Here is a 22,500-nt window from a genome sequence, read left to right on the forward strand (position 1 = left end):
ATCATCACAACGTAAAGTTTACGGGCCGAGTGGAGAGAAACACTACAGCACATATTATTATTTATTCTCTGCAGGAGTAAACCAGGAAGACAGAAAAGTTTGTTTGTATTATGCATCACGTTGTTATGATCTGTGCATGATTGGAGCATCTACATGAAATGGAGCTTAAACTTAAAAATAACTGCTGATCAAATGGTGACTTGGCAGATTCTACTCTTCCTTCTTGCACTTTTCTTGCACCTTGAGGGGCCTTAAAACCAAAATATGTCCAATGTTTCTATTCTTGCCTTCTACAACAGCTGCATTATGTTGAACCAACATATTAACCCTCTGAACCTGCAGGACTGAAACATGTCTTCTTGAAAAGATCGCCAAAATCTTAAAAGCTTACAATCGTGATATTTCTGTCAAAATCACTTTATTCTACATGTCTCATTTAAAACATTGTCAAAAATAAACTGTTTGTCATAACTAGATGTGGTTGAAATCATTAAAGTCTGTGACACTGTGAATCCATGAATATTCACTGAAAATCAGACAGAACCGCTGTAGATACTGCAAGAGATGCCATCTATAAACAGATTATTATGATTATTGTTATTATTATTATTACAGTCATTTTGAATAGTTTGTAAAATAAAAATAGACTGAGCATGGGGAATCGGGTGCTTTGATACACTGGTATAATTAAAAAGCACTAATTAAAGAAAAAAACATAAAACTACAAGCTGAATTCCAAAGTCATGAAAAATTTGAATACTAAAATCAAACATTGATGAGATATGACAAACAGTGAACCAGTGAGGTTGGTAGGATGAAGGTTAAAGTTCAGAGACGAGAGTTTAAAGCTGTGCCAGCAGCTCTGTGAGTCATGTGCTGTATATATATATATATATATATATACAGTGGTGGAAAGTAACAAAGTACTTTTACTCAAGTACTGTACTTGAGTACAATTTTGAGGTACTTTACTTTTACTTGAGTATTTCCATTTTATGTCACTTTATACTTCTACTTCGCTACATTTTGAGGCAAATATTGTACTTTTACTCCACTACATTTAGCTGCCAGCTTTAGTTACTTTCCACTCGAGGTTTAACATAAAAAACACAAAAAATGTAGGTGATTAGACACTTCTTAAAAAAAACCTCATAACAGTGTATTAAGTAGTCAATATGAGCCCTACCTTGAGAAAATGAAAACACTGTATACATAAATGCATCAATAATAATAATAATATAATATAATATTTGGAATATATAAAACAATCTAACTGGCTCCCTGCTGCATAACGAGTACTTTTACTTTTGATACTTTAAGTACATTTTGAATGCAGGACTTTTACTTGTAGTGGAGTAATTTCACATTGTGGTATTAGTACTTTTACTTAAGTAAGGGATCTGAATACTTTTTTCCACCACTGTATATATATATATATATATATATATATATATATATAAATTAGAAACATAAATGCAGAGTGTTTGTTCCCAGACTGTATTTGGAGCTGATGAGTGTTGATTGAAGAGCTGTTTGTTCCCTCATTGAGATGATGTTCCATGCTAACATTTGCTAATTAGCACTCAGCATAAAGTACAGCTGAGATGATCACAGTGGCATTTGTTTTTGTGATTGTTTTTTCAGTACACTGTAAAAAAATAAAAATAATAATAATCCCTGAAATGTTCTGTATTATATTAAAGGATTTCTCTTGGGGGGTTTTCTACATTGAGTGCAAAGGCCATAAAAAGGTAAATCACTTTTGCTACAAATATTAATCATAAATGTGAAATATTTAAATTGCTTAATGGTCTTGGATGTTAAATTATAGTGCATTGTATATAAAAATACAAAAATACACATCATATTGCATCATATTGAATGTGAAATTGAGGCACTTTGTGTTTTCCTACAGTAAAACTTTAAATTTACTGTTAAAAAAAAGGAAAAAGTCTGACAGCATTAGTTGCAGAACCCTGATATTAAAGTAAACATATATGTTTTTATATTCAACAGATTTTTTTTTTTAAATACACATAGTTACTGTTTATGCCCAGTGGTGGAAAGTAACTAAGTACATTTACTCAAATATGGTACTTAAGTAAGTTTTTGGTACTTGAACTTTACTAGAATATTTCCATTTTATATAACTTTATACTTCTACTTCACTACATTTAGAGGCAAATATTGTACTTTTCACTCCACTACATTTAGATTTAACATTAAAGAATATGATCAATTGATAAAAAATGAGACTTTTCTTATTTAAACCTCATAACAGTATATTAAAAAGTTAAAATGACTCTTATATTGAGAAAAGTAAAAACTGCTTACATAAAAACATCAAAAATAATAATCCAATAATATTTTTGGAATATTTATAACAGTCTAAATGGGTCCATTCTGCATAAAGAGTACTCTACTTTTGATACTTTAAGTACATTTTGATGCTGATTCTTTTGTACTTTTACTTCAGTAAAATTTGAATGCAGGACTTTTACTGTCGTGGAGTAATTTCAAACTGTGGTATTAGTACTTTTACTTAAGTAAGGAATCTGAATACTTCTTCCACTGCTGATATCATCCATATTTAAAGAAACTATTTGAAAAATAACTGTATCTTTATAACAATGCAATCTCTATGGTGGAGCTAAAGATGGGGTGGGCAATGGATTTTCCCAAGGGGCCACATGACCAACACCACGAAGGCTGCAGGGGCCAAAACTCTGAACTAAATTTTTTTTTAAATACAGTAAATTATCTGGTTTTGATCTGCTACTGATAAGAATACATGTTATGATAAGACTGTTAATGTGGAGTAAATCAAATATAGCAGTAAAAAGTAGCAATTACTCCATGTTGTGATGCTTTTATTTTGAAAAGGTGCCGTCCAGTGTGAAACAGGTGCTTTAATTTTGAAAGGTAGTGACAGGAAATAACAGGTGGAACGGTAAATAATAACGAGTGCGTAGTAATTCATATAAAGTTGATATAAAGTATCAAAAGGCTTCTATAGTGGCTGACAGGGACAAGGTTTGTTAAAGTTTATTTATTCTGTCATATATATTAGTGGCTATATTTGTTGTCTTAACTTAGTAAAAGTGCTTGTTAGCTCCAGTGCTAATGCTAATGTTTGTTAGCTCTTACGGTGGATACACAAGGTGACCAAAGAATGTCTTATTTTTATTTTCATGGAGAAACGATTTTAAATAAATCTTGTGAATTATCAGTTAAAGCGTCGAGACAGGAACATTCAGACAGGAATGCTACTAAACAAACATTCAAACCACAGAAACAATATAGAGCATGTGTGTTATGCAGTAAACCATCATTTATTAACTCTATGCAAAAAACAATTTGTGTTTTTAGGTTCCTAGGTAACTTGGGTAACTCAGATATACGTAAATCGCCTTCAAAATAAAAGCACTGCGGTTGTATTGATTTCTAATTTCTGGGTAACCTCCCACGGGCCGGACAGGGACAGCCGAGGGGCCGGATGTGGCCCGCGGGCCGCCTGTTGCCCAGCTCTGAGTTAAAGGAAACGTAAGGAGATTCATCCTCTTGGTATAATGAATGTGAAATGGCAATTCATCATTTAATTGTTAATTTATTTCCATCTGGACCAAAGTGGTGGACTGACCTTTGACCCAGTGATGTCATTCATGGAGCCAAACGGCTAAAATAACTTGTTTTAATGATATTAATCTGTGATCTGCTGCTTCCTGCTTGTATACATACCTTCACTATCTGGCAAGAAGCGCCGGAGGCATTAGCAAGCAATAGCATGGGTCTTCATTACTAGCTCACTATATTCTGGACCAGTGCATTAATGGCAGTCATTAAGCTGCTGATAGCTGCAGCATACTGTGTGCTGTGAAATGAAAGGTACATACAGTAGAAGTTGAATTGAAAATGTAGAGCGAGGTGTAATTTGCTGAGTGTCTGACTGGTGTTTGTTCACTGACAGTTATTTAGAGCTGATGAGTGTTGATTGAAGAGCTGTTTGTTCTCATTGAGATGATGCATCTCTGCAGCAGCTGTTCAAAGTGTCTGAAGTGCTACATTAACACAGATAGGTGATGACTGAGAGAGATACCGTTATGTTTTCTCTCCAGCACAGTAAGAGCAATACTGTTCGCTTTGCGGCTGATTGTGCATTCGAGCGGCCTGTGGAGGTCTGACGGTGACTCCAGCCCACGGCTACAGCGCCCAGACACCCAAAGGTTAAACGCTACATTGTAAAAAAAAAAAAAAAAAGGTAAAATTACCCCTGGGCTAAGTTAGCCTTGGGGTAACCGTGCTAATAGTGAAGCATCGTGTGAAATATTCTGGATATCAGAGCAACAAGCAGCCGTGTGGCAATCAGCTTCCAACAGGTAGAAGCATTTTAAACCAAGAGACTCACATGACTCATATGACTCAGGTCTAATCAATGTTGAAGTCCCCCAATCATATTCAGGTTTATCCTCGTTGCTATGGTCCCGACAGAGGAAAACACACCTTTAGTTTGTTGCCTCTGGTCTGAATCAGTTGATGACTTTGTAAACTTGGAGCTTTTTCCTTTAGGTTTGCTTTCTTTTGGACCAAAGCAGTTCCAGGGCCGGTTCAGAGCCAGGACCCTAATCTGGAACCAGTTCTTTGCTTTTCGACTACCAAAGAACCGGCTCTCGGTCAGGAAAACTGGTTCCAGAGCAGCATAAACTCTTTGCTGGTCTCGAATCACGAACCACTTCCATCAGGTGCTGGGGGCGATTATTGTGACCAACAAGACCAACTAAAATGTGTTAATTCATTTTATTTGTAGTGTACAACTAAGTCTGACATTAACATCTTATGTTCAGTGTTAATAAGAACATAATCGCCGTCCATAGCGATCAATACGAGCAGCACAAACGTGTTGAACATGTTGTGTTTGGATGCTAATGAAGCGTCGTACAGACTGGAGCAACATCTGTAAAGAGCCGATGAAGTCTGTTGTTGTTGTTGTTGTTATGTTTGCTGAGAGAGCCGAGATGGAAATTATATGGTCAAATAATGACGTGGCTCTAGAGCGGGCAGGTCCAGACTATTCCAGAACACAACACGCGAGTCATTTAATCAGCTGATCTCAGGGTTCAAACAGCTGATCAGTAGAATCAGGTGTGTTCTTGATTGGTTGGAACTAAAATCTGCAGCAGTATGGCCCTTTATGGAATAGTAATATTGGTTTAAAAAGGGTAACAGAGAAAAGTCCAAGTGAATGAACAACAGAAACGAATCTGAAGGGGAAGAGCAAAGACACTTCCTGTTGATCAATTGGTTTATTTTCAAGTGTGTTTGTGTGTTTGTGTGTGTGTTTGAAGAGAGAACGAGGGGCCGGAGGAAGGACCCCAGCAACCAAATCAGTGTCAATATGTAAATGAGAATCCTACAAACTTATTTTCTACTTGACTTGACTAACATTCATTACTGAGGAACTCACTGATCTCATTGGCCAGATGTCTTTTAGGCGGGAGAAGCAAAGAAACAAAGGAGCTGTATTCCTGACGCGTGGTTGTTTCTGTGAGAGAAACGTTGCTATGGCATTCTGTCAGAATGATCTGCGGCATCCCAGAATGCAAAGCACACCTGGCTACAGGAGCTGAAAGTCATTTCCTAATGCAAATAGGGGGCGCTATGTCTACAGCTATAGCTATAGACATAGCGCCCCCTATATATATGTCTATAGCTCAAGATGTTGACATGTGAAGTTTGATGCGGATCTGACCGTGCACAGTAGAGAGAACTATTTCCTGTTCCATGTTGGAGTTCACCTGGTAGTTAGGTTGAATCAGAGTCAGATCAAGTTACAGACACAAACCAAACAAACCATTGCAGGGATCATTTGGGATCAGAGCCAGAACACAAAACAAACAAACCGTTCCAGCCAGTAACCAGAGTCTGATTTAACCAGACTAAAACAGCTCTCAGCCTGTTGACCGAGCCATGGCCGACCCTTGTTTCAGCCAGTCGGATGATTGGCGGTGACCCATTTTGATCCACCGCAATCACAGTTGTAACCTGCGTCACTGCGTCAGTGTGAAGGAGAATCAGTGAGAGAAGAAGAAGCTAAACTCAGCTCTCCGCTGGGAGAAATCTTATCCTTCATCCACACTAGAGCACACTTTGGAATCTGGCTCCGTCAGCACTGTAACTATGTGTCCTGCTGCAGGAGGAACTCCAGCACGATCAATAGTTCTCCATAATACTCTGATTATTAAGGATTGTTGGAATCAACCAGAAACTGCTAAGAACCCAAACACTCCACATGCAGTGAATAATGGATGCTGATGGACGGCTGCAGCTTTAATATTATAACACACTCACGCTTGTGGTTGTTCTTGCGCTGGAAGGGTAGCGTGTGTCGCTCCGAGTCCTCCTCCCCCTCCTCGTCTGCCAGGTGTGTGTGAGTGTAATGGTAACTCAGCCCTGGGCGGTTCTTATAGCGCTTTCCACAGACTGTAACACACACACACACACACACACACACAGAGTGTATAAAATTAGTTTTCTGTTTGTGTCAGAATGAAAGAGTGAGAGGAAACAGGAATAAAGTTGCATGGCTCACTGTCACAGACGTAAGGCTTGTCTCTGTCTTCAATGGCAGCCGGCTCTTGTCTCTTCCTCATGCCCCCGACACCGTAGGCCTGCAGAGACACACACACACACACACACACACACACACACACACACACACACACACACTTGTCAGAACTCAGCCACATGCAAAATCACACATGTACATAAGCTACAAACAGAAAGTTTGAACTTGTCATGCAAGTCCTGCATGCACACACACACACACACACACACACACACAAAGAAAAGAGCGTAACAGCACACTCATCACTTGTGTGTTCAAGTGTCTACACACACACACACACACACACACACACACACGTTTGCATTCTAATCATCTGCTCTCAGTGTAAAGCTCTGTTCCAGCAGGAGGGGGCTGATGACACCTAGCAGGGGAGCAACAGCTCCAATTAGCAACCCTGGTGTCTGTGTGTGAGTGTGTGTGTGTGTGTGTGATGATTTTCAGAATACATTGTTAACACTTGATTGTCTTCCCATAGGACGCCAAAAAAGAGTGGGGGAAAAACGTGTGTGATCTAATCAAAGTTGTAAAAAAAAACAAAAAAAGTAGGAGAGGAAGAAGGTCGTCGCAGCGTGATTTAACTCTGTGGATCCATTTGCATTTATTCTCCGTAACAACTGTTGGTTTGTCGGATGACATTTCTCCACAGACTCAGGAACACGGAGCCAGACTCACTATATAAAATACATCAATCTATCACAGCGTTGGACCAGGAATTAGAACACATTTCTGCACATATTAGTACACATTTCTTCATGTAAATATTGGAATAGGAGCTTTAATTTAATTGTTGTAATAAGCATTTAACAGCAGCAGCAGCACAGGGCTCTGAAAGCTTATATGAGTTACACAAAAATTATATCTTTGTCTGACAGAATGCTATTTTCTTCTGCTAGGAGTCGACATGGTCAGGTAGCGTTGGATTCTTATTCTAAGAGTTGTTGTCTTCAGTTTCTCCCAGTTAGGATTCCTTCAGTTCATCGTTTTTTTTACCCAGAGCTGAATTATCTCCAGAACAAACGGCCCGATGATTTAAAAACAGTAAAAACACTGAATGAAGTAATTTCACTGTAAAAATCACTGATTTTCCATTGGTGCTGTGCAGACACAGGACAGGATGAAGATCCTTCATTGGGTTCAAATGTAAAGTTAAAACCACTAAGATCTTAAAAGTTTATGGTGAAAATGTGGTTTAAAACCAGTGGTGGAATGTAACAAAGTACATTTACTTACGTACTGTACTTAAGTACAATTTTGAAGTACTTATACTTTACTTACTTAGTATTTCCATTTATAACTTTATACTTCTACTCCACTACATTTAGAGGTAAATATAGTACTTTTTACTCTACTACAAGTTTAGTTACTTTTCAGGTCGAGATTTAACATAAAAAAGATGATAAAGTTAAATTGATTAGACTTTTTAAACCTCAGTCGGCCTATATTACTAGATGAGCCCTATCTTTACAACATTAAAATGCAAATAATACAAATACAAATAATCTAATAATTTATTTACAATATATAAAACAATCTGAGTGGGTCCATTCTGCATAACGAGTACTTTTACTTTTGATACTTTTAGAACATTTTGATGCTGATGTGTACTTTTACTTCAGTAAGTTTTGAATGCAGGACTTTTACTGTAGTGGAGTAATTTCACAGTGTGTATTAGTACTTTTACTGAAGTAAAGGATTGAATACTTTTTCCACCTTTACTGATTAAAACTGAATAAAAGGTCAATTTAAGAAGAAATGGACATGACGCCACTGAGACGCACCAAATGAAACAGACTGATTGATTCAAATTCCAAATTTTCCTCAGTTGAAATTTGTTGACATTTGGAATCATTTAAGAGCAACTCAAAAACATTTATTTTGTGGCTTTGCTTCCTGGACTGTCTGCAACTATTTTACTTATTTATTTTTTTGTCTATTATCTGTATTTTGAATTTGTATTTCTATATTGTTTGTAAAAGTAGATTGTTTAGTCACTGTGAATGAGGGAAACCTCAGTGAGTTTAAACAAAGTGTTCTATACCAAAGGGTCAATTTTTAAATATAAAGCCAATACTTTTAGACATTTTAATGCAGAAATGTTACTATACCTTTAAGGGCTGTTATTTTCTTTAATAGTGTAATCTAAATCATGCTCTGTGTCTGACACTGAACTGATCTAAACTTCATCTGAGTCCAGTCTGCAGAACTGACCCAAACATTTCTTCTGCTCTTTGTTATTTCAGTATAAAATGACCAGGGGGGAAATAAAGGGCTGAATTATGAAATGCCGTTGATATTTTACCCGTGCTTTGGTACGGTTCTTGCGTTTCGGGACGTCTTCCTCCATCTCGTCCATCTCCAGCTCATGAGGGAAATCCCCAACCAGCAGCTTCTGTGGAGGCAGAGAGAGACGGTCACATATCTTAGTTTATCTCTTAGTTTCTATCTTAGTTTATCTTAGTTTATCTCTTAGTTTATCTCTTAGTTTATCTTAGTTTCTCCTCAGCTATCTCAGTCTGTTCTCATGGTGGTCATGTCATTGCACGTCTTCCTGCTGGTTTCCACAGTATTCACATCATCATCCCAGTGCGGGAACAACAGAACCATTACCTCTAAATATAGCCAAATGTGTCTCCATTTAATTGCAATAAAATATTCAGTGCAAGACTTTCTTAATTAAAGGGTTGAATCTTGTGCTCTGGATGTTATTGTCATACTGTCGGTGAAGTGTTTTTGTTTAGTTGTGACGCTGCGAACCGCCTGCTACACAATAACCTTAAAGGTTTAGGTTTCCTAAAATATACCAGTATTCACGTTTATCTAGGTTATTAATACAGACATTACAGACATCAGCTGTGTGTTTAACCCTCTGGAGTCCAAGAAAGCACCAGAGCACGACTTCTTCATGATGTCACGAAGTAAAAACGAAGCTTTTCTAGAAGTTTCCATGTCTCATTTAACACATCAACTCTTTTTCAGCAAAAGTGAAAACCACCATGACCAAGTGCAACATGATTTTACTGACATTTTTGCTGAAGTTTTTCCAATTTTGCAGTGTGCATTCAGCATCTTTAATGCAATATTTTGTGTTTAATGTTTTTTGTGATTTTTTTGTGTATTTTGTAAAAACAAAATGTTTTTTTTGTGTGTTTTTGTGTTTTTTTAAATGTGTTTTCTGTATTTTTTTTGTGGGGGTTTTGTGTTTTTTTATGCATGTTTTTGTGTGTTTTTTGTGTGTTCAAAATGTTGATCCAGTAAGTCAAAAAGAAAAAAATGTTATCAGGTCGTATAGGTGAGGTTGTGCTGAATAAAATGATACCAACATGGCATGGTAAACATTTTTTATGTGATATATACAGGCAGAATGAAAAAGAGTCAAAAACCAACAAAATAGCCCAAGAGTTAATCTGTGAAAGTTGCATAAAGAGCTAGAAGTGAGATCTGATCACAAGTGGTCACTCAAGACACACTGAGAGCTGATCGGGTCACCAGGAGGCATCGCAACAGAAATAAAAATAAAAACTCAAGTTAAAAAAAAAAAAAAAAAACATAACTAACTGAAACTGTATTGTGTGGTTACAAGACCAACTAAAACTAAAATTATAGTGAAAATGTCCTTGGTTTTCCTCTTTTTCAACTTTTTTCATACATAAACCTTTTGGGTTGATATGAAATCTGTTTATTTAGCTGCTGGTTAGTGAACCTGCAGGAACACATATAATATAATATAATATAATATAATAAACACATTGGTGAATGTGTTTATTGAGACTGATGTTACTCCACTATGTGAGTCGATCGCCTTCACAAAGTTCAGCACTTCACTCCAACCAACATTCAAACAACCGGAGCTGTGAGTTAATCACCTTATTGGGGCTGAGATGGATAATAAAAGGAAATAAAGGAAACATTTATTGGGACCTTTTTGAATCTCGCCCCCAACAAATACCCAATTACAAAACAACTAAAACTAAAACTATTAAAAACATTTTTAAAAAGATAAAAACTGGCAAACAAAACTAATTAAAATGAAATTAATTTGTAAACAAAAATTCACATCAAAACTTAAACTAATTAAAAAATACCAAACTATTACAACCTTGGCACACTGTTTGTACTTTGTACTTTGTTGATAACGCGCTTTGTCTGGACTTATTGTTGGCATATTGTCTTCTATTGATGATTTTGATATTCTGTTCTGCAACCTGATCATTATTGTGTTCTCCTCTCATCTGTATCTTGATGAACTCTGGATTTGGTTTATTTAATGAACAGAAAGCCACTACTGTGGCTGAGATGGATCAGGCAAAGGGAATAAAGGCAACATTTATTGTGTCCTTAATAAATTTTGCACCTGAAAAATACCCCATTACAAAAAAAAGATAAATACTAAACTAATACTAAGCATTTTGAGCTCTTAAAACTAATTAAAAAAAATCACAACAAGAATAAAACTAAAACTAATGAAAAATCCATTACCATTCTACCTTGGTATCACCAGCCTCCAACAGTCAGCTGATAAACATTCAGTGAAACTATAACTAGATAGAAGTGGAAGTCCTGGACTAGAGGCCCTAAACACTTGTGTGTCTCTCTCAGGGCCACTCTGAGGGCCGTCCACTCAGCTGCTGATTGATTATCTGTCTGTCTGGATTCAAGAGCGACTGCTTGGAGCTGAAATACTTCAGCTAGACGGCCATGAAGCTGCTCAGATGTTCAACACGCTGGATAAAGAACGTCAGAGAGCCAAGGAGGGGACCAGCTTCCCTTAAATGTCTCTGAAATAAATAAAACACCAAGAATGATCACAAGCACACACACACACACACATTCTTGTACTTCTACCTTTGTGAGGACCTTCATTGGAACAGTGAATTCCCTTGCAAGGTTATAATAGTTTTGATTTTGTTGTGAATTTTTGTTTTCAAATTCAGTTAGTTTTAATGAGTTTTTAGAGTGAGTTTGCTATTTTTAGTTCAGTATTTATTTCTTGAAATGCTTAGTTTTAGTTTAGTTTTTATTAGTTTTATTTTTATTTTTTTGTAATGGGGTATTTGTTGGGTGGGAGATTAAAAGAGGTCACAGTAAATTTTGCCTTTATTTCCTTTTTCTGATCCATCTTCATTATGTATGAAAAAAGTTGACAAAGACAAAAACGAAAGACATTTTCACTATAATTTTAGTTAGTTTTAGTTAGTTTTGTAACCACACAAAACAGTTTCAGTTAATTATCTTTTTTTTTGTAACCTTTAACCCTAAAACAAAGTCTTAAATCTCAAAAAAGCATTTAAAGAAGTGAGGACCGGCCAAAATGTCCTCACGTTGCAAAAATGTCCTCACTCTGTTGGTTGAAACGTGTTCCGGTCCTCACTATGTAGGAAGTACAAGAACACACACACACACACACACACACACACACACACACACACACACACAGTGCCAGGAGGGAGTTGCCAGAGCTGCGGGAGACTGTGTCACCGCCAAAACACACACTCCACGAGAGACAAAGAAGAGACAGACAAAGAAATACAAACAGAGGGCAAAACAGACAGATAAAAGCAATAAAAGAAGACAGTCTGACATGAGAACAAGACACAGACAACAGCAAGAGAGAGAGAGAGAGAGAGAGAGAGAGAGAGAGAGAGAGAGAGAAAGAGAGAGAGAGAGTCTCACCTGACACTCGCTCATTGGCTCCTCCTCCTTGGTTTCTACCTTCTTGTCCAGGGTTTCCCCGGCGAGCAGCGACTCTAGCACCGGGCCGTCTGGGATCCCCCCCTCCTTCTTTAGAGAAGCCTCGTAGTCTGAGAACGAGACAATCGCAATCAGAAACCAGCGGAGATCTCACATCATGCTGACATGCTCAGTGAGCTGACAGCGCCCGAGGACAGCAGGTCTGGCTGCTTCATGGCGGCGCCACGACTTCAGCTTCTACATATGCTGGAGAACTCATCTACAACTTGTCAAAACTGTCATGAAATGATTGTGTAATGCTCAGTGTCCACATGTTCTTTACAGATGTTTTCTCTTCGTATGACCACCTGCTACAGAGTGTCAGTAGAAAGAACAAAATATGAAAATTATTGTGAGGTTGTCTAATAACTGTGACTGTACATGAAACTTTCTTTCATAAAGGATACAAGAAAAGAAAATATTCCCATGAATAAATCCCCAATTCCAAGTTCTCAAGCTGTATGCTAGCTGAATACAGCTGTCAGAGTGTATGGAATACAGATGATGTTTGGTTTACAATTAGCAATTTACATCGTGTGGACACACAGATACTATTCTATTATTATTATATACTATTCTGTCAGTGGCGAGAGTTGTTAAAGGTGCTCCTTCATTACCGATCTTAAACTCGATCGGTACGAGCCGCGGGTCCTCCAGGATGTTTAGCCGCCTCTTCTTGCGCCAGCAGCGAGCTGGATATGTGTACAACTGACCTGGAGCGTGACCTGGAACACAGAGCACAGTCACAGGGCGTAATGCCACCATCCATGCACCGATGTTGGGATAACTGGTCAGAATATTCACATTAAGGCCAGGAGACACTACAGCAAAAACACTGTTTATACAAGCAATGATCAGTTTCAATGTTCAATTCAGAAATGAATTAATAAGATCAAGATACAAATAAAAACTCTCTCACTAACAAAGAAAAGAATTGTACTGGCAGACACCAGGAAAAGGAAAACACACACACACACACACACACACACACACACACACACACACACACACACACACACACACAAACACACACACACACACACACACACACACACACACAAAGTGCATTCTCTCTGGAGTAGTTGGTGCCAGCGGCATATCATTGCCTACAGGGGTGTCTGATTCACTGCCAAAACACACTGATGTTACAGAGAAAGAGAAAGCGATGAGGAAACACCCGTTGGGGAAAGTTAGAAAAAAGGGAAAAAAAGTTGAGGTGTGAAAGGTAGGAGGCCTGGAAGAGGAGGAGGAAATGAGGCGGAGGGGAGAGGAAGGGAGAGGAGACAGAAACAAGGAGCAGAGGAAGGAAGGAGGCCGCGGGCCAAATGACGGGAGAAAATAACAGCTGGTAGCAAACACCAACGAAGAAGAGTGGAGCTCCTCAAGCCCCAGACAGGCACTTGCCACTATTTGCTTTTTTTTTAAAAAGATATTTTTTGTGCCATTTTTGGGCTTTATTGATAGGACAGAGTGAAGGAGGACACACACACACACACACACACACACACACACACACACATTCTTGTACTTCTACCTTTGTGAGGACCCTCATTGGTGTGAATTCCCAGTGAATTCCCTTGCAAGGTTATAATAGTTTTGGATTTTTCATTAGTTTTAGTTTAAATTTTGTTGTGAATTTTTGTTTTCAAATTCAGTTAGTTTTAATGAGTTTTTAGAGTGAGTTTGCTAGTTTTAGTTCAGTATTTATTTCTTGAAATGCTTTAGTTTTTATTAGTTTTATTTTTATTTTTTTGTAATGGGGTATTTGTTGGGTGGGAGATTAAAAGAGGTCACAGTAAATTTTGCCTTTATTTCCTTTGTCTGATCCATCTTCATTATGTATGAAAAAAGTTGACAAAGCAAAAACGAAAGACATTTTCACTATATTTTTAGTTAGTTTTAGTTAGTTTTGTAACCACACAAAACAGTCTCAGTTAATTATCATTTTTTTTGTAACCTCAACCCTAAAACAAAGTCTTAAATCTCAAAAAAGCATTTAAAGAAGGGAGGACCGGCCAAAATGTCCTCACTTTGCAAAAATGTCCTCACTCTGTTGGTTGAAAACATGTTCCGGTCCTCACTATGTAGGAAGTACAAGAACACACACACACACACACACACACAGATACACACCTGGTCCGCGGTGGTTCTTCTCCATCCAGATGTAGCAGTTGCTCTGGGCCACGCCGGTCTGGGAGTCCAGGAAGGGGAGACGCATGGAGCGCTCGGCACACAGACGGGCATTGTAGCTGCGACAGTGTTCAATGGCCTCCTTATAGAACTCCTCACCAAGACTGAGAGAGGAGGAGGAGGAGGAGGAGGAGGGAGATTAGACAGAGGGAGGATGTGAGAGGGTCAAAGTTGAAGGACGAAGAGGGAACAGAGTCCAGCGTTAGCAGGAACAGAGCAGCAGAGCTCCTCTCAGGCCTGGACGCTGTTAGAGGTGTGAACCAGCGTAGAGACCCCACCATACGATTTGATCCTGATTCTTTAGTCATGATACCATATTATTGGGATTTTAAGCATTTCACAATATGGTGAGTACACTGCAAAAAAAGAAAAGTTGGGTGAACTCAAAATTTTAAGGCAACAAACTTCCATAAAATTTTAAGTTGGACAATTAAACAAAATATTTTAAGTTTTGTTTTTGAGTTTGCTCAACTCTGAATTCAGATTTTTGTCAACTCAACTGTAAGTATTACGTTACAATTGTAACGCCGCTATGAAATGTCAGCTAATGTTGCGACCACAATTTTGAGTTAGCATTGATACGCTAATGGCTACTCTTGTAGCTGTAACAAGCAGCGCTGCTAGTATCAGTTAGCCGCTAGCATCAGTTAGCCGCTAGCTTTCGCTAATGACCAAATTTCCCAACAAAGAAATAAGAGTTATCAGAACTATTGTCCCTTGTTGTGAACCCCAACTTAAAGATATAAGTAACAACAACTCACCAACTTGTTTTTGAGCAGACAACTGGCTTCCTTTGTTGTGCTAACTTACATTATTGCCCTAAATGTCAATAATTTATATTTCCAAGTTTAACAACTTAAATCACTGTTTTAGGCCAAAAAATACAAGTTGGCTTTTTTTTGCAGTGCATTCAGATACATTATATTGAGATTTAAGTGTTTAACTGCATTTTGTGTCCACAAAATTAAATTCAATCAATAATTGTTTTGTCCAATAAGAGAAAATTCTCAGTCTATTCATCTCACTTCAGTCTTTTTATTTCTCCACAATGAGAGTCAAACCCACAGACTGACCAACAAAGTATTCAGTCAAACTGAACTGAACTGATATCAAACATGTTGGACGACAACAACTGCAGCATTTTATCAAACTTTCAAAAACAACAAGCTTCACTGCTCTCAATGTTTTTGAATGAAACATAAAATAAGCCAAACTTTGCAGCGATATTTCAGTTACATGTGCCTTTAGATTCCTTAGATCCTCTAGTTTCATATGATACTATGATATATATGAAGTGAGTCCACTGAGGCCAGAAAATACTGACCAGAACCACCAGAACGCTAAATATCGATACTTGACGGCCATGAATCAATATAATATTATAAAATATATATTTTTTCCCCCCACCTGGAGAAGATAGTGTGCAATAGTTTGAATAAGTCAAACAACATCCACCAATTACATCAAGGTGAACAATAATAACTTGATATTTAGATAAAGATAACTTATAAAGGCAGGTACCACCAGTAGCCTTACATCATGGTGATAGGCCCCGGTGCAAATATTTTTTTATTTTTTTTTGTGCCACTCGAGAGAACTGCTATTGTCCCCATTAGGGGTTAAAGTGGGCCGGAACGCTCTGTTGGGGCTAATATTATCATTATTATTATATATTATAATATTATCGTTACAGAAGGCCACATATTGATCCTGCCTGCTGCCTTTCAGCACCACGGACAGCAGTCAGAGCTCCATATCAACACTGATCTGACCCCGTGATGTCTCAAACTAACTATTAAACATTCAAATGTTCACAAATGTGTTTAAAACCTCAATGTGGAGACATTAAATAGGGAAACATTCAGCTTCTCTCTCCTGAAATTGTAAATTGTGCAGCATAGAAGCATGAGCAAATACATGCCACATTATCATTTCTTATATTGTTAACAAAGTGACTTTCATCTTCTGTCTATGCGCCTCTCGTTTGTTTTCTTTTTGAGATATTATAAATACTCATCCTATAATAAATTGCACATCCTCAAAACAACGTTAACGATATTATCGTATTATCGCCCACTTCTAGCATGGACATGATATTTACCATCATACAGTAGCATAAATGTTATAAAATATGATTTATGTTACAACAGTTACATCAATACATTTTATTGATAAGAAAGTGTGATATACATACATCACTGATGTACAACAACAGGATGCATAAAGCAAAGGATGCTTTGTGTGTGTGAGTCAGACAGATGTCGAGTTTTTATATGTGTGCAAGTTTCAAGCTGCGAACACTTCTAAAGGTTAGTGTGTAAGTCAAAAGGGGCATCGAGTGGTCGGTCATCTGTAGTTATGGTGTGTGTGTGTGGTGTGTGTGTGTGTGTGTGTGTGTGTGTGTGTGTGTGTGTGTGTGTGTCAGAGCAGACGAGCTGCAGCGACACACTGTAGAAACCTCACACAGTCAAGCACCACAACACGTTTCTCACAGTGAGCACATTGTATGCACTGTCTCACCTGTACAGGTGTGAGTTTGATTAACATGCAGTGTAATATTCCTCTCTTTGTTTCTTACCTGTTCTTGATGACTGCTCCTCCAGATTGCCTGCAGGGAGAAGAAGAAGAGAAAGAACAAGAGATGAGTGGTGAGTAACTCCATCACTTCCTCTCTCCCTCCTTTACACTTCTCGGCGTTTTTACAAAATTTTTCCTTCACTGTCTCACTTGTTGTTTTTTTCCTGATTTTTTTGTTGTTGTTGCATGTTTAACTTTCACACATTTCTCGCTACACTTCTTTTTTTGTCAATTTTCATCTCTCTTCGCACTTCTTTCACATCTCTTTGTCTCTCTGCTGTTAATCACTCGTCTCTAGTGTCTTCCTGCTCAGCACAGGTCTAACACACACATCAAGGTCACTCTGCTAGATACAGGACACACACACACACACACACACACACACTCACACACACACACACACACACACACACACACACACACACACTCACACACACACACACACACACACACACACACACACACACACACACACACACACACAAAGCTAGGTGCTGGTGCAGCCAGTTTAGTGTTGCACACTGCAAGACTCACAGTTAAAACAGATCAGAATCAAACAGCAGAACCAGAGATATTGTCTGTTTTATTTATGGAACGTATATTACCCAAAATGCAACTTGACTGCTGACAGTTCAGTCAGAGATCCCAGTGTGTTGTGTTTGTAGTGGTTAATGGAGCCTGCAGCAGAGCAGAGGTCTGCTAAGATCACTTCTTTATAACTCCATTTTTTTCATTAAAAAACTTGTAATTTTCAGCCCCAACTGACGCTGACTCTAGTGACATCACTTCACATCAGGCCTCACACACACTGTCTCCAATCTCCAACACCAGTAAACACACTTTGCTGCGTAAAGTCAATGGAGCTCCCCTTTAAATAGGCTGCAATCGTCCCCTGAACATATTCTCACTCCAAAGTCTTACATATATGATATCTATATATATATATATATATATATATATATATATATATATATATATATATATATATATACTTGGTGTCACTTTACAATGCAAAGGGCCCTTTAGTGTCAGTTTGGACAGGTTAGGAAGAAACCGTTTGGAAGAAACCTGCCAACTCCATTATCTATAATGTTAATGATCAAAAATATTTGATTAAGCGATATATATTTACACATACTTCAGTATGTGTAAATACATGCATACATGGGCAAAATAATATATATATGTACTATGCAATAGCCTGTTTTGATAAGAGACGCTTTACGCTTTTATTTTGAAAGAAAAAAAGAGACTTCCTTTACATGGGCAAAATAATATATATATATATATATATATATATATATATATATATATATATATATATATATATATACAGTACTATGCAATAGCCTGTTTTGATAACAGACACTTTTAATTTGAAAGAACAAAAGAGACTTCCTGTTGATCATTAAACTAACTCAAGTGAGATTAAACTGTAAAGATAACGTCAAGGAGTTTAATGTTTAATGTTTTAGCCTCCAAAGAGACATGAGGTTAGTTTTCACAGTAATCTTCATATTTAAATGTGTTTTGTGTTTAAATAAGTTTTGGATCAAATTAAACTCAGTAATTCATGATGGCAAGGTTTGATACAGTAAGATAGTTTTGCTCAAATTAATTCTCTTGTATTTCTGTGTGTTTTATAATTGTTATAGCAACTTTCAGTCTGCAAACTGAAGCTTTATCCAACTTAATTCTCAGCTCGTTGGCTGATTGACGTACGGCTGATACTGATAAGAGATAATTCAGAGATAAAATATACACAGATTGATTAAAAATTCCAGGTGATCGACCAAATTCTTAACGACCATTAATCCATCATCGATTAATTATTCCCATCCCTTGTTTACATCTAAAAGAATGATGGAGAAATATGCATATTGTACAGTATCAAAAAACAAAGCTGGTTAACGATTGGATGAAACGTGCTCTTTAAGAAGGATTCCTCATTATTCAAAGAGAAAAACAATTTACTTTTAAGAGCATGAAATGGCCAAAAATATCTTTTTAGGAGAAATAATTGCATATTCTCACTATCTGTACCAAATCCAATCAGTTCCTTCTTGGCCCAAGGCTTATTTTGCACCGAATTTTACTGAAATCTTTGCAATTGTTTTTTGAGATATCTGCTAATTAACAGACAAAAAGCAAACAAACTAGCAGGACTCAAAGCCTTGGCTGAGCTACTTATTGAAATCTGCCAAAACAACACACTCCAACACTGTGTAAGGTACAAACAGAGCAGATTATCATCTTTGAGCTGGATAAAAGCAAAACCACTTTTTGACAAAACAAAAAGAAACAAAAAGATTACGTATCATTAAACTGGATAAAAGGTGTTGCAGAGACCCTCATGAGACAACAGCAAGAGAAATCAGCGTTCCTGCTTGGAATTAAGGACAAATCAAGAGTCTGCTGACTCTGACAGCTTCAGAACCTCTCCAACCAGTGGTGCAGCCTTGCGGCCGTGGCTGGACGTGTGACATTTAGAGGATGTGATTGGTGTCAGATGTGTCCACGCTGTGCTCTTCTCTGTTAATGTGTCGTTGGGAACCAACTGCCGTCTTCTGCTGCAGAGAACGCATCTCAATCAAGTGTTTCATGTTCACGGTGGAGGAGCGTCACCACAACTTTTCCCTCACCTCGTTTCACTTTGTTAACTTCTGATCCTCCGCTGAGTTTACAATGAACAAAGTGAATGCAGCAGATAGAGATAGAGGCCTGTCCAGGAGATAGCAGGTTACATCCACACTGCAGATAAAAGCAACACCTAAATGCTCACATTTTATTGTACCTGCAGAAGCCTGGCCCAAATAGAAAAGCAACCATTTCCTCAGACATAAAAAACACCTACTGTTTGCATATAAATAGTAATGAGGAGGGAGAATAAACACTCACACACTCTAAAAGGTGCTCCAACAGTCACATACATCCAGAGAGCGCCGGCCCAGGGAGCCGTACGTGCTGCTTTTTTAAATATTAAGAGGAACATGGTGAATAAAAGACTCGGACTTCAAGGCTCCACTAGTGTCCAAACTGAAATACCAGAGAGAAGCGAAAAAAAGACAACATTCAAAATGTAAAACAGCTCACCCCCGAGCCTCCAGCCTCCTCCCTCAGCTCTCTCCCATCCCTCCATCACCTCCATCCCTCTCTCCTCCGCCGCCTTCAGAGGGGAGAATAAGTCGGCCCCCTCTCGATAATAAGTTGACAGCTGTAGAAAATGGCTTCTTTCAATTTGGGTGCTCCCAATCTCATTATATTGTGATAGGGGAGCCGCATGACTGTTTGCCTGTTTGGAGGCTCGTACGAGAGGAGAGCCGAGCACTCAGAGGAGGCTCAGAGGGAGATAGGCAAAGAGAAAGTTGTGAGGAGACACTTGAAGAAAAAGAAAGGAGGGATGAGATGAACAGAGGAGAGGAGAGAAAATGAGAAAGAGGAAAGTGACATCCATGAGGGAGAGGACGGACTCACAGAGAGACAGAGAGGATGAAGCAGCTCTGCAGTAAAAGAGTAAAAGAGTAAAAGAGTAAAAGAGAAAAAGAGAAAAAGAGCAGGATGAACCAACTGTGCAGTAAAAGAGCAGGATGACCTGAGAAAGAGATAACACTTCATCTTCAGCTCTCTCTAGTTTAAAGAGGCTGCAGCCACATTTTTCTGGACCATGAAACCCTTAATTCAGCTGCAAATAGCCGCCAGAGAAAATCAGACCCTCAACATCAATTTGTAAAATAATAATCTTCAGCTCTTAGATTTGATTCAAAAATCACAGTGAGGGGGTGGAAACAGCGGAAAGAGCGTGATCAGCAAACATTCCCTCAAACGCTGGCTGGCATTGTTCTGGCCGGCTCACTGAGGAGAACAGGAAGAACAAACCTGTTCCTGATTCATGGACACACACAGCTCAACCACTTAGTGTTCCAGATCTTTTTATTGAGAGTTTGGGGAGAGTGGGTGTTTAGGGGGAGATAGCAGGTCAACTATAAATGCCACATGGAAATAGTGGACATCATCTGAAAGCTGTGAGCCTGAAGATGAATTTGAAACATTCAGATGTATAAGGAGTCATAATATTAATATTATGCTATCTGAAGATGATTTGCATGTTCAACTATGTCCCATAAGTTGCTGCAGCAATTTTTGGGTTGATACCATTTCTTACACACATTTGATGCTGAATTATGCAATTTTATTCATATCGAGAATGGATAAAAAATGGTCAAAAAACTCAATAATATCACATCAATATATAAAGAGCTTTGGAAAAACATAGAAGAATCCATGCTGTGATTTGGGTTAAAAAAACTTTGCTCATTTTGCAGATTTCTGTATTTTCAGTGGTTGGATGATGAACACTTCTGTTCTTTAAACTGCTGAGAAACCCTCTTATTGTCAATATACTTAGGAAAGCTGCACATCCTCTGAATGCTCTAGGTCCTCTGAATGCTCTAGGTCCTCTGAATGCTCTAGGTCCTCTGAAGGCTCTAGGTCCTCTGAATGCTCTAGGTCCTCTGAATGCTCTAGGTCCTCTGAAGGCTCTAGGTCTCTAGTTGGTGGTTGTAAAGTTTCACGAGGCTAGAGGTCACAGCAGCTCATTTTATACACTGAGGTCCAGATTCACTGCAATGAAAACCGGCTCATTGAGTCCACAAGAATCTCAGCTTTCCACTGATACCCAGTTTATGACATTCAAAGCCTGTTTAGGGACCTCAGATGCACAAATATTCAAGTACAGCCATGTATGTAAAGATGAGACTTGTGGGAACCAGAGAGCCTGTTTTCATTGAGATAGCATGACATCAGAGGTCACATGACCGCTTTGAAAATCAACATGAAACATAATAAAAAGCCAAACTGCAGCATTACTTCTACAACCTCCCAGCACCATACGGGTCAGTGACAAATAAGGGTTGGCAAGATGTCAAATGGTGTAACTACAAAAAAAGATAAATATTAAATACTTCATCCACCTACATTGTATTTTATATTATTGTTATATATTAGTGGACTTATACATATAATTACTTCATTTTAAAAAACATCCAATGATTTTTTTTTTAAATAATTTCTACATTTACACATTTTCGTCAATATTGAGCGGAACATATTTTAAATACAACCAAGTTTTGACAAATTATGTGTAGTTTGTTATATATCATAGTGTTGCAATGTAAATGTGGATTGTATTTTTTTTTTCTCATTTTAGTTCACATTTATTTTCCTGTATATAATCAGATTTTTATGGGAAGAAAATGACTGGTTACACCAACGGACACTGGGTTAGATCATGTCATTGACCCATATATAGATACCATGAGGTACATGGTGCCTATAGATTTCTTCTTCATGTGATACCAGTATCTCCAGTACATTACCAAAATTGA

The 22,500-nt window shown here is 38.0% G+C and overlaps 1 protein-coding gene across 1 annotated transcript in view; it reads right to left on the reverse strand.

Moving 5' to 3' along the window:
• dpf1 (double PHD fingers 1) overlaps positions 1-22,500 on the reverse strand; it is a 58,525-nt gene that overhangs the window by 26,619 nt on the left and 9,406 nt on the right. Inside the window, exons 2-8 of the mRNA XM_059330490.1 lie at positions 17,118-17,147; positions 14,483-14,643; positions 12,967-13,074; positions 12,293-12,420; positions 8,922-9,011; positions 6,587-6,665; positions 6,346-6,477 (exon numbers count right to left, since the gene is read on the reverse strand). Of these exons, the coding sequence (XP_059186473.1) occupies positions 6,346-6,477; positions 6,587-6,665; positions 8,922-9,011; positions 12,293-12,420; positions 12,967-13,074; positions 14,483-14,643; positions 17,118-17,147 (728 nt within the window). The remainder of the gene's footprint in view (positions 1-6,345; positions 6,478-6,586; positions 6,666-8,921; positions 9,012-12,292; positions 12,421-12,966; positions 13,075-14,482; positions 14,644-17,117; positions 17,148-22,500) is intronic.

Source organism: Centropristis striata, chromosome 4 (genome assembly GCF_030273125.1).
Source record: "Centropristis striata isolate RG_2023a ecotype Rhode Island chromosome 4, C.striata_1.0, whole genome shotgun sequence".
NCBI lineage: Eukaryota > Metazoa > Chordata > Actinopteri > Perciformes > Serranidae > Centropristis > Centropristis striata.